At 38.7% G+C, this 13,024-nt stretch overlaps 1 protein-coding gene across 2 annotated transcripts in view; it reads right to left on the bottom strand.

Moving 5' to 3' along the window:
- glcci1a (glucocorticoid induced 1a) overlaps positions 1-13,024 on the bottom strand; it is a 216,998-nt gene that overhangs the window by 42,594 nt on the left and 161,380 nt on the right. For both annotated transcript variants that reach the window (XM_059972598.1, XM_059972597.1), the window contains exon 5: positions 9,601-9,753. In XM_059972598.1, coding sequence (XP_059828581.1) covers positions 9,601-9,753 — 153 coding nt within the window. The remainder of the gene's footprint in view (positions 1-9,600; positions 9,754-13,024) is intronic.

Below are 13,024 nucleotides of genomic sequence, written 5' to 3'. Positions count from 1 at the left end.
TTAACTGATGAGAGATACGGACAGGGTAGATAGTAAGAATTCTTTTCCCAGGGTGAAAACATCAAATACAGGAGGGTACAGCTCTCAAGGCAAGTTCATTGTCATGTGCAAAAACATGATGAGATATAGGCACAGTGAAAAACTTCTTTGCAGCAGGTATATAGGTACAGACAACACAGTACAAATCATACATAAAATTATTCCATACAATAAAAAGATTGTAAAAGCAAAATCTTAGTGGAATAAAAGACAGAATCAATAAGTCCATAGCAGTTTTCCACTGCTGAGTTAGGGTTTGATTGTGAACGTAGATTCAAAAACTTAATATTTGCAGGAAGGTAGCCGTTCCTGAACCTGGTGGATTAGGACTTTAGGTTTCTGTAGCTCCTGCCTGATGGTAACCAAGAATTGAAGGCATGCTTTGTATGATGGGAGTCCTTGATGAGGCAGTGTCTTGTGTAGATGCTGTCAATGGTGGGGTGCGTTGTGCCCGTAATGGATCACAACCAAGTTACTATAAACACCAACAGTTTCATGATGTTGGCAGACCATAAGTGGGTGGAAAAAAATGACTAACAAACAAAACTCTGTTTTGACAGAGTTTACTGTTACTCCTGGCTTGCTCCAAATCCTATCAACCAAAAGGTGTTATTCATCTACAACAATCATTTGATTCCTAATGGGATGTAATACCTGATCAGTGATGAGCACCATATTACAAAGGAAAATATGTATGCTTGGTTAGACTCCTAAAAGACAAATTATCAGGTCTACTGTCTAATAACCTGCTGTAGTAAACTGTACATTATTATTATTTAATAAAACATTGATTGACTCTTTGGAGGACATGCAAGTATCAATGTCTTAATTTTGGTTTTCTTTGTTTTTGATCACTTCTGTATTTCTTTTACTTCCAAAACAAAACATCTCTAAAAGCAACTTGTCCCACGTAATTCCAGACTGGGAACAAGAAGAAAATAATCTACAACAACTTTTACTTGGTTTCCTCAGCATTTTCTGGCAATATATTCAATGAGGAGTACAGCAAAATGCCTTAGAAAACAAAGGCCCTACACATTGATGCAAGGATACCAATTGCTCTACTTCATTAGGAGTTTAAAAAGATCCGGTGTGTCAGAAAGATGCCTGCAAATTTCTCTAGATGTACAGTGTAGAGAATTCTGGCTGGTTGCATCAACTCCTGTTGTGGAGGCTCCAATGTTCAGAAACAAAAGAGGATGCAGAGAGTTGTAGACTCAGCAAGATCCAGCACAGACACAACCCTCACTCCCACTGAGAACAAAGTCAAAGTCAACCTATTATCAAAGTACATCTTCAAGAGGTAGTTCTTCATGAAAGCAGCATCCATCATTCAGCACACTCAATCATCCAAGAAATGCACTCTTCTCAATACTACCATTGGGAAGGTGGTGTAAGAGGCTGCAGACACACACTCAACATTTTAGGAACTTTTTAAAAAAACTTTGCCATCAGATTTATAAATGTTCTATTAACCCATGAACGCCAATATATTATCCCTCTTTTGGCAAAATATTCAATGAAAATATTTAATATTTATTTTTTGTAATTTATTGTAGTTATGTCTTGCACTGTACTGCAAAACAACAAATTTCACAACATACATCAGTGAAAATAAACCTGATTCGGATTCCAAAAGATCATAAAAAATAGGTCCAGAATTTGGCCCATCAAGACTGCTCCAGCATTTCATTTTGAGTGATCCATTTTCCCTCTGAGCCCCATATCTTTTCATGCCCTCATCATTGTTCTACAAAGATACACCTCTATTTTGAGGCCATGTCCTCCGGTCCTAGACTCCCCCACCATAACAAATATCCTCTCTATCTAAGCCTTTCAGTATTCACTAGATTTAGGTCACTCCTCATTCTTCTGAATTCCAGTGACCCAGAGTCATCGAACACCCTTCACATGACAAACATTTCAATCCTGGAAGCATTTTTGTGAACCTCCTTTCAACCTTCTCCAATGTCAGCACATCCTTTCTAAGATATTGTGTACAGTTTTGGTCACCAAATTACAGAAAGGATATTAATAAGGTTGAAAGAGTGCAGAGAAGGTTTACAAGGATGTTGCCAGGACTTGAGAAACTGAGTTACAAAGAAAGGTTGAATAGGTTAGGACTTTATTCTCTGGAGCGTAGAAGAATGAGGGGAATGAAAGAGGTATATAAAATTATGATGGGTATAGATAGAGAGAATGCAAGCAGGTTTTTTCCACTGAAGCTAGGGAAGAAAAAAGCCAGAGAACATGGGTTAAGGGTGTAGGGGGAAAAGTTTAAAGGGAACATTAGGGGGGCTTCTTCACACAGAGAGTGGTGGGAGTGTGGAATGAGCTGCCAGATGAAGTTGTAAATGTGGGTTCACTTTTAACATTTAAGAAAACCTTGGACAGGTACATGGATGAGAGGTGTATGGAGGGATATGGGCCAAGTGCAGGTCAGTGGGACTAGGCAGAAAAATGGTTCAGCACAGCCAAGAAGGGCCAAAAGGCCTGTTTCTCGGCTGTAATGTTCTATGGTTCTATTAGGGACCCAAAACTGCTCAAAATACTCCAAGTGAGGCCTCACCAGTGCTTTATAAAGTCTCAACATTACATCCTTGCTTTTATATTCTCATCCACTTCAAATGAATGCTAACATTATGTTTGCCTTTCTCACTGCTAACTCAACCTGCATATTAACCTTTAGGGAGTCCTGCACGGGGACTCCCAAGTCCCTTTGCACCTCAGATTTTTGAATTTTCTGTTTGATTTAGAAAATAGTCAATCCTTTCATTTCTTCTACCAAAGTACATGGCCATAAACTTCCTGACACTGTATTCTATTGGACACTTCTCTGCCCATTCCCCTTATCTGTAGCTTCTCTACTTCCTTAAAACTACCTGCCCCTCCACCTATCTTCATTTCATCTGCCAACTTAGCCACAAAGCCATCAATTCCATGTCATTAGTATATAACGTGAAAAAACCAATCTCAATACACACCACTGTGGAACACCACTAGTCACTGGCAGCCAACCAGAAAAGGTTCCTTTTCTTAGCACTTTTTGCCTCCTGCCAATCAGCCAATGCTCTTTCGATCCTTTGCTGTAATACCATGGGCTCAACTCGTTAAGCAGCCTCATGTGTGGCACTTTGTCAAAGGCCTTCTGAAAATCCAAGTACTCAACATCTACTGATTCTCCTTTTTCTATCCTGCTTATTATTTCTTCAAATAGTGCTGTTTTTTTTGCTGATGAGGGGAAGGGGGGATCGTTGCTTACGCATAGGAGGGGAAAGCTGGGGGTGACTTTGGGGTTCTCACATTTAACTGTTGTTCACTCTTTGGGGCACTTCTCTGTTTTTGTGAATGTTTGCAAAGAAAAATCATTTCAGGATGTATATTTTATACATTTCTCTGACATTAAATTTGACCTTTGAAAGAATGCCAACAGATTTGTCAGGTAAGATTTTCCCTTGAAAAAACCATGCTGACTACAGCCTATTTTATCACGTGCCTTCAAGTACCCTGAACAATTAACTCCAACATCTTTTCATTTCTCTTTTACACTTTACATATCTGAAGAAACTTTTGGTATCTTCTTTAATATTATTGGCCATCTTACTTTCGTATTCCATCTTTACTTTTTTAATGACTTTTTAGTTGCCTTCACAATTCTCTAACTTCCACTAATCTTGGCTCTATTACATGCCCTCTCTTTGGTTTTTATGTTGGCTTTGACTTCTCTTGTTAGCAACTGTTGTGTCATATTTTCTCCAGAATACTTCTTCCTCTTTGCGATGTATATATCCTGTTCCTTACGAATTGCTCCCAGAAATTCCAGCTATTGCTGTTCTGGCATCATCTTTCTGCCAGTGATGTTTTCCAATCAATTTTGGCCAGCTCCTCTCTCATGCCTCCGTAATTCCTTTTACTTCACTGTAATACTGATACATATGACTTTAGTTTCCACTTCTCAAATTGCAGGGTGAATTCAATTATTATGATTACTTTCCCCTAAGGGCTCCAGTTCCTTTACCTTAAGCTCTCTCATCAATTCCAGTTCATTGCCCAACACCCAATCCAGAATAACTGATCCCCTACTGGGCTCATCTATGTTTTAATCATGAGCTTTGGCTAACAAAGAATTTTAGCAGACTATTTGATTTCCATTAGCGTCACAGCAAAATTCAAACCTACTCTCTCAGTTCTGCACTAGTGAACTACTGGCAACAGGAACTTGGAACCCTGTATAATTTTTCACCTCCCCGATATTAAACCACTGCAGCCTACAGCTGCAGAATCATTCCTAAACCAAGATTCGCTGACTCAACATTTGCCAATGATAGACTTCTGCTGTCTGAACCCTGGAGCAGAGCTATATCCTGTCTTGGCAATTGGACCAATGAAGAAACCTATGTTTTGAAGTTTAATGTGGCATGGAGGGGAAAAAAAGAAAACATTAGTGCTCTGTGATCCTCTGTGATCTCCACCTCTCACCTTCTTTATAGGGCCTGTGCCCCCTCCCTCTTCAGTCCTGATGAAGGGTCTCGGCCTGAAACATTGACCGCTGGTTTCCACGGATGCTGCCCGACCTACTGAGTTAATCCAGCTTGTTGTACGTGTTGCTTTGACCACACCATCTGCAGTGTACTTTGTGTTTATGATTCGTCACTCCGCTGCAAAGTCTCTTCGAGGTATGCCTACCCAGAAGTTCAAATCTTCCCTTTGACTGGAGTTCAGTGAGGCCCTTTCTCACTGCTCACCCTCCGTGATCTCCACCTCTCACCTTCTTTATAGGGCCCCTGCCCCCTCCCTCTTCAGTCCTGACGAAGGGTCTCGGCCCAAAACGTTGACTGCTTGTTTCCATGGATGCTGCCCGACCTACTGAGTTCCTCCAGCGTGTTGTACGTGTTGCTTTGACCACAGCATCTACAGCATACTTTGTGTTAACATTAGTGCTGGATTGTCAAAGTTCAACTATTCATCCTTTCTTTCCTGAACCATCTTTCTCCCCTTAGGAAGTAAGAAACTTATTCTAAATTAAGTTGGTTATCCCTGCTCTCGAAAAGACTCTCATCATCAGGAGATGAGAACTCATAATGGCACTACAGCCAATTTCAATTGTCACCCAAGGACCGAAGGAACTGAGATTACTGAAGTAAAGATAAAGCTTCCGTTATTCTTATTTTCTTATTATGGAAATGTTGCACAAGTTTGTTTGAGATGTCGTGATAACATTTCCTGCATGTAAACTACAAACTACCAATAACGTGACAATTTCTTACATTTATGCAGTACATTTACATGCTAATATTTAAAATACAGTTAATGTAATAGTTTTGATTTTTTGCTCACTGCCTCAGGTGTCCAGGTTGAATCTTGACCATGGGTGCTGCCTGTGGCGATGGGTATTCTTCAAGTTTTCTGGTTGCTACTAAGTTGTTGGGTGGGTTGCTAGGTTAATTGGCTGCTACCAAATATCGCTTATAAGTTAAAGGGAAAAGAATCAGAAAGGAGAGACACACAAGAGAGAAGATATTACAGAGGCGGGTGGGAAGGCTGTTAAGATTTAATCATTTATTCTGTTGGAGCAAGTATGGAACTGATAGGCTGAGCAGCTTCATTCTGTGCCATTTTGATAACAAGATCAGTATGTGTGTGCAGGTTTATAAACTAATTTTTTTTTTGTCTCCTTAAATGAAAAGATTTATTACTGCAATAATGCAAGGTATCCGGTATGTTCAGAGCAAAACAGTTCAAATATTGTTCTCGATAAGGCAGAAAAACATCCTTTCAATGGAATCTGTTGATTGCATTGATTCTTAATAAACCGGTGAGAAAACTAATAAGGGTATGTGAAGAAACAATTCCAATAAAAAGAATTAAGTCACTGAAAAATGTGTCTTGCCATGTTACTTTGCTAGCAGTTCAAAGATGTATTTCAAGTGTCTGGAGCAAAATGAATTAATTAAATGTCAATTATTCCATAACATGAAATTGTTCACATTCTATAAGAAATTAAGTCAATGGGTTTTACTTATTTTTCTCACTAGTTTTATTCCTTTCTTGATGTGTATTCATCAGCAGCAGTGAACCACATCATATTTTCATGCCTCAAAAACAAAGTGCTGATACTGCACTAGATCATCAAGAAAATGTTCTGAATGACTTTGTAAGCCTAGCCTCCAGTTGTCTGCTTTAAACCTTCCTATGATCCTATCAGGAATAAAGGTTCTCTCACTTGTCAAGCCTTAGTCAAGGGGCACAGTGATATTCTATACTAGCACACATGTTCCCTGAAACACCAGTTGAAGATTCCTGGTTTAACCAACTGTCCCAGCAGGGGGATGAAAGGTCTCAACCCAAAACATTGATTGCTCATTTCCCTCTGTAGATGCTGCCTGACATGGTGAGTAACTCCAGTACTTTGTGCATTTTCACAGTGGACAGCCTTTATTCAAGCCCCTATTCTACCAAGTGGTATCCATGCGCAAAACTGAGAAGGGCATCTTGCAGCTGAACATATCCTGAAACAAATCTTTTAATTTGGCTGCAGCTATACTGATTGACAGCAAGAGAAGTGTTCATAGAGGGAATGTACCGACAAGATAGATCAGTACAATGCAGGAGCAGGCCCTACTGCCCATGACGGCTGTGCCGAATATGATCCTAAATCCCATCGACCTGCACGCGATCCATGTTCTTCCATTTGTTGCCTATTCATATGCTGGTATTTCATCTGTTTCCACTACCACCCATGGCTGCACATCAGTGACCAACTACTCCTTGGTTAACAAAGAATTAAAATTGCCTCGTAGATCTCATTTAAATGTTCTCCCTTTCCCCTTAAAGCTGCACCCTCTGGTATTTGGCACTTCCACCGTGAGGAAAAGAAAACACACAAACTCCCTACCTTATCTGTACTTCTAGCCACTAATACTCTGGAGAAAACAGTCCAAATTTGTCCACCCTCTCTATTACTCTGAACTAATACAAACAATCCAGGCAACATCCTGGTGAACCTGTCCATAGCCTCCACATTTTCCCTGTAAAGTGGTAACCAGAACTTCACATAACACTCCAAATGCAGTCAAACTGAAGCTTAATAGAGCTACAATATGACTTCTTGACTTTTATACTCAGTACTCCAATCAATGAATGCAAGCAAGCCTTTTGTTTTTTTTTACATTAACCAATTCTGTGGCCATCCTCAGGGTGCTATGGACTTGCGCCCCATTCACTTATACTTTTCTCTAACGTTTAACCTCCCAAAGTGCAATATATCACACTTATCTGGATTAAATTCTGCTTGCCATTTCTCCACCCACATTTCCAACTGATCCAAATACTGCCACATCCTTTGACAAACTGCTTCACTATTCACAACCCTGCCCCTTTTGTCTTGTCTGCAAACTTAACAATCCACCTACCTACACTTTCGTCCAGATTGCTTACATATAGTCAGAAACAGCAATCCAATCAGTGATCACAAAACTGGCTGCAGAATTCCAGTCAGAATAACACCCATCAATGGCCATGCTGATTTAAAATCCAATCTACCAAGTCTTCAGTCTTCATGGATCACATATACCATGAGGGATCTTTACTAATGTCCATGGACACAGCATTCTCAGCTCTACCCTCATCAATCATTTTTGTCCCCTCCTCAAAAAGGTCCCAGGTTTGTAAAACATGACTGCTCCACCACAAAAGCATGCTCACTATCCCAAATCAGAGGAAATCCCATCTCCAAGAATATTCTCTAATAATTTGACAACTGTTGATGAAAAGGTCATGGACCTATCATTTGCTGATATGCCCCTTCTGTCCTTCTTAAACAAAGAGACAATAATGGCTCCTTTCCAGTTCTCTGGGACCTCACCTTGTGGCTAAAGAGGTTATGAAGATATCTGTCAAGACTCCCGAAATCTCTTCTGCCTCTCTCAGTAACCTGAGATACATCATATCAGGCCCTTTGGACTTTTCCACCTTCAAGACGCCCAACATCTCCTCCTCCTTGATATCAACATGCCTTAGATTATCAGCATATCCCTCCCTGATCTCAGTACCCTTCCTTCCCTTCCCCTTGGTAAATGCTATTGTGCAGTACTCATTTAGCACCTTGCCCACTTCATCTGACTCCAAGCATAAATCTTCTGCTTTGCCTTTGACTGGTCCTGCCCTCTACCTCGCTACCCTCTTGTTTTTAATGTATATATAAAATGTCTTGGGATTTTCCTTAATCCTTCTGGCCTACAACATTTCATAACTGCTATTAACCCTGCTGATTCCCTGTTTTCTTTTCTCAAGGGCCCTGTCTGATATCAGCTTCTTAAGTCTTGCATATCTCTTTTTCTCTTTTTGACTAAATTTACAATATCTCTCATCATTCATGGGAAGCATCATCAGCTTTGCGAACTTGAGTTCAACTATTACCATTCATATGCAAGTGAAACAGTGGTGCTATTTATTGAATGAGATAGTCCACCTTTGTGCATTTAAAAAATTAGTCAGCATGGAACTGAAGTAAGAAAAAAAAAGTGAGGACTAAATGATTATTTTGAATTTTTACATAAAACATACATTTTAAATGAAAAAATATGAAATGCAAAATTCAAATATGAAGAATAATAGATTGATTTTATTACATGATCTTTCTCCTGGAAAAATCTTGTATTTTCAGTTTTCATTAAAATCCTAATACCTGAGGTGAAATATCATGACCATTCTAATTTCTAGATTCAAGTCTTCACTGGCTAAATATTTAACTGACCACCTCCAGTTTGAGTGGAAAATAATGATGCCAAATTTATGTGCAAAGAGAAACTTTCAATGTAAATCATTAATTAACTTCATTACCCAGAAGTCTTTTAAATAACATGTCATGTTAACCCAAGCTGATTAAACAAATGGCTAATCATGACATCAAGGCAATAACAAACACCTGAAAAACATTCACACTAATTAAAAAACAGAAGGTGAATGATGTAATTAAATGAATGATGTAACCACTGGGATTTAATAGCCTTTAAGGTTCCAGTAGAATTTGGCTACTTGCAGAAAACAAGAGTCCCAGCAGCGACTGAATTCATCTGTGCAAAAGACCAGCACAAATCTCTGTCCGCTGCACAACTAATTATACAAGTATTTAATCTCATGGTATAGCATTCTTCTTCAACTCGCTCAGTTAGCAATGCCACATCAACAAACTTCTCAGGGAATTGTGGACAACGCCAAACCAATACATACCCACAGGCAAAATTTGTTATCCATTTGGTCCCATTGAGATAATTCAAGTGGAGGAAAGACAATCTTCCGCATCTTTATTAAAAAAACAGGAGATGTTTTGCAACCAATGAAAACACAAGGTGGGTCTCATGCAGCTGTACTGAAGAATTCCCTTTGAAGCATGACTAAATCTTTCCTCGTCTGATGCTGAGAACTTCGTGTTTTTCCAATATGTTATTGCATTTCCAGGATTTACACTTTTGCCCTTTATAATCATAATCAGATTTATTTTTTCCTGAAATATGTTCTAACCAAACATACTTTAAGTAAAAAGGCAGAAATTGCACTCACCCTCGCTAGTTCCTCCTTTTCTCCATTGTCTTTAATAAACATTTTTTCTATCTCTTGATTGATGCCTTCAACACTGTTCTGAACCCGTGAAATTGAAGATTTTGTGACCGTTATGTTTGATGGTGGACCTGTGATGAATCGTACTGCAGAAGCCTAGGAAGAAAACAATTTCAGAAAAATTAAGAGCATTACTGTTAGTGTTCAACCCCAGAAGTGTAGAGTTTCAACTAAATATAAAATTTGTGCTGTGCAAACCATAAACAATAATTCAATAAGACATTTCAAATTAATACATTTCTTCACAGCAGGCGTTTTCAAATAAAAGTTCTTATGCATAAAGATATGCCACCCAAACTTTTGCCTGTACCAGAGCTTAATAAATTGAAGATTTTTTTTCCCAAATAATGTATGTGCTCCCTAGCTTTGCTTTTATAACACAGGAAACAAGAGTGAAAGGAGAGGCATCATTAAGCTGATGATCCAGAGAACACATAATCATAAGTTTGTATCACTATAACTTTTTATAACCAGGCTTGAAAGTTGTCTGATGAAAATTTCAAGAAATAAAAATTGCATCTTATCTGAGCTAACTCAGGACGTTGTAATGCATGGAAAATTAGATGTGGAGAGGCAAAGGAGGAATCAGGAGGGGAACAACTAATAGCAAACTATTGAACATCTTGACCCTTGCCCAGAATAATAATTGCACTCTGCATTAAAATGTAATATTTTGAATTTTCAATGTTACATGAACATTATCACCAAGTTTGCATTTAAATAGTACTGGATTATTCTCTACAGTGCAATTATCATCTAACAAGGATGCTACCAACTATCAATGATCAAGTACATATGTAATATTAGTATTGATGTAGGTTATCTATTTAAAATCTGTTCTTAGCTATAAAGTTTAAATTTGCCACAGATGAAAGTATCTGGAACATCAACAGGCATTTTCACCAACATCTCTGAGCATTTAATTAGGTCCCCAGAGTTACCCCTTAACAGCAAATGTCAAATTGCTTCACCATCTCTGTGGTAAAAGTACAAATCACACAGAGAATAAAATCACCATACAGCTTTTACACTTCTTCAGAGCAAAGACAGAGGCAGATTTAAACAACCTATAACAAAAAAAAAGACCCAACTACATTTCACCTGCTAAAGATAGATAATGAACCAGATCAAATATGAGTAAAAAGAGAAAATACATGTCATTCTAATAATATGTCACATTCAAAATGTAGCCTGGATTTTTACTTCAGATAATCCTGAGGCCAATTGCTTGTGAATGTAGAATAATGGGCAAAACGTTTCCTGTCTACTTTTTAAATAAAAGTTTACATTACATAAATGAAAGGAGCATACTGTATTTTGGAGTAAAGGTCACAACAGTTTTACTGGAATGCTTAGTGCTGATGATAAAATGTGACTGAAGTTTGCAGAGCAGCTGATGCTTTTAGAAATAATGCTGACCAAAGCCAGTGTTTTGTATATGACTGGGGACCTCAGGGGACTCAGAGCAACAAAGCACAACAGACTGCAGTAATGGAACATCCACTACAAATAAGACGATGAAGAAACAGATGGAAAAAGTGATGTGAAAGAACATTTTCCATCATGTGCAAAAAACAATCACACTTCATGCAACCTTTAAATGTATTGCTAAAATGATGAAATGGATATAATGTCTTTTCTTACTTCATCAGATTTGAAGTGGTTGTTTGAAGGAAATGAACTTGCTCCACTAAACTACTAACCCAAGTTTTATTCCACACGTATGAAAAATGCTTCTTCTTGTGTTTAGCAGAGTTCTCCAATCTGCCTTGTAATGAAATATTGTTTTATATAGAGTTAATTGAATGCAAGAGATACGTGGTGATCGCAAATAAATCCAAGTGACATTACCCCTTCCCCCTTTTTCCAACAGATGAATGTTCTTCAAACCTTACAAGATGAAAGCCACATGGCCAAAGTTCTGAATTAACTGCATGATTAACATACGATTTATTTTGCTATATGTAAATGTTACAGCAATATTTTCTGAAAGGACTGCTACTATTTTCCTTTGAGTTGTCATTTGTCATTGACTCATTTGGACAAAGGACAATCAGAGAGCGAGTCAATGTTAAAAAGTCAATCACTAAGTTTGAAAGCCTGTTCTTTTGATACTATAGGGCCACTGAAAATGTTGTGGGAACTCAAATCTAATGAATCTGTCATCAGTGCAAAGGACAAACTAGTATTAACAAAAATTCTATTCAAATTAGCTTTCACAATATTAAAATAATCCTGTCATTTTTTTCAGTGCTCTGAACACCAAGATTCTGACTCGGTGTAGTTTGCATTTGATCATGTAAACAGCAGTTGAAGAGAAACAAGAGGACACCTGCTTTTCAAGACTATGTAACCAGACCCACATAAGCAAGCAAAACTGTTCAAAATTTTGATGGATAACCACTAATTGTATTGGTATGCCACATTTCTACTGGAAAACTAGATGGGATTAATTCCTTCAGTTTCCAGACTGATGTAGCAATTCTGGAAGATGTTTTTAATTGACATGTTTAACGAAGATTAAAAATGTGGTATGATCATGAGAAATTAAAATGCAGGACCTCAAGGGTAGTGATGAGCTGCATGCTAGTATGTCCAGGATAGAAAGATAGGCCAGATAAAATTGTGGCTGAAGTGCGGGGAGCAGAGGCTCAGTTTCATGGATAATTGGGAGTTTTGCTGGGATAGGAGTGACCTGTACAGTAGAAGCAGATTCCACTTGGGGGGGGGGGGGGGGGCGCGGCGGCGATATCCTGGTGGGAAAATTTGCTCTTGCCCCCAAAGGAAGAGGTTCAACTAGATTGGCATGGGGTGGGATTCAAGAAAACAAAATCAATGGGAAGACAGAAGTATATGCAGCAACTAAAGAGTGTAACCCTAGCAGTTAAGACAGTCATGTTTACAGTGAAAGGATATAGGAGCACTGCTTTAAACTGCAACTATTTCAATGAATGTAGCTTAGTATGCAGGGTGGACAGACTGAGGACGTGGATTGCCTCCGGCGATGGGATATTGTGGCCATAACAGAAACGTGGCTGAGAGAACGCAGCTCAAAGTTCCAGGACAGTAATTCTTTAGGCGTGACAGAGGAACAAGTAGAAGTGGAGGGAGTGTTGCCATTTTGATACAAAAGGACACTGCAGCAGTGCCTAGAGAGAATGTTCCTGGAAATCATCAAAGCATATGGGTAGAACTTATTATAAGAATGCGATTGTCACTTTGGCAGAACACTAGAGCAGCAGATGTTCTGAGAAATTGCACACCACCATGAGAATAACAGGGTTGTGTTAGTAGGAGATTTCAAATTTCTCAGCTTCCACTTGGCCACCCCTAGTTCAAAGGGCCTGGATGAGGCAGAAATGTGCAG

This window comes from Hypanus sabinus, chromosome 6 (genome assembly GCF_030144855.1).
Source record: "Hypanus sabinus isolate sHypSab1 chromosome 6, sHypSab1.hap1, whole genome shotgun sequence".
In the NCBI taxonomy this organism is placed as follows: domain Eukaryota; kingdom Metazoa; phylum Chordata; class Chondrichthyes; order Myliobatiformes; family Dasyatidae; genus Hypanus; species Hypanus sabinus.
The sequence above is the reverse complement of the archived record's forward strand: the minus strand, read 5'-3'. Positions and strand labels throughout refer to the sequence as shown.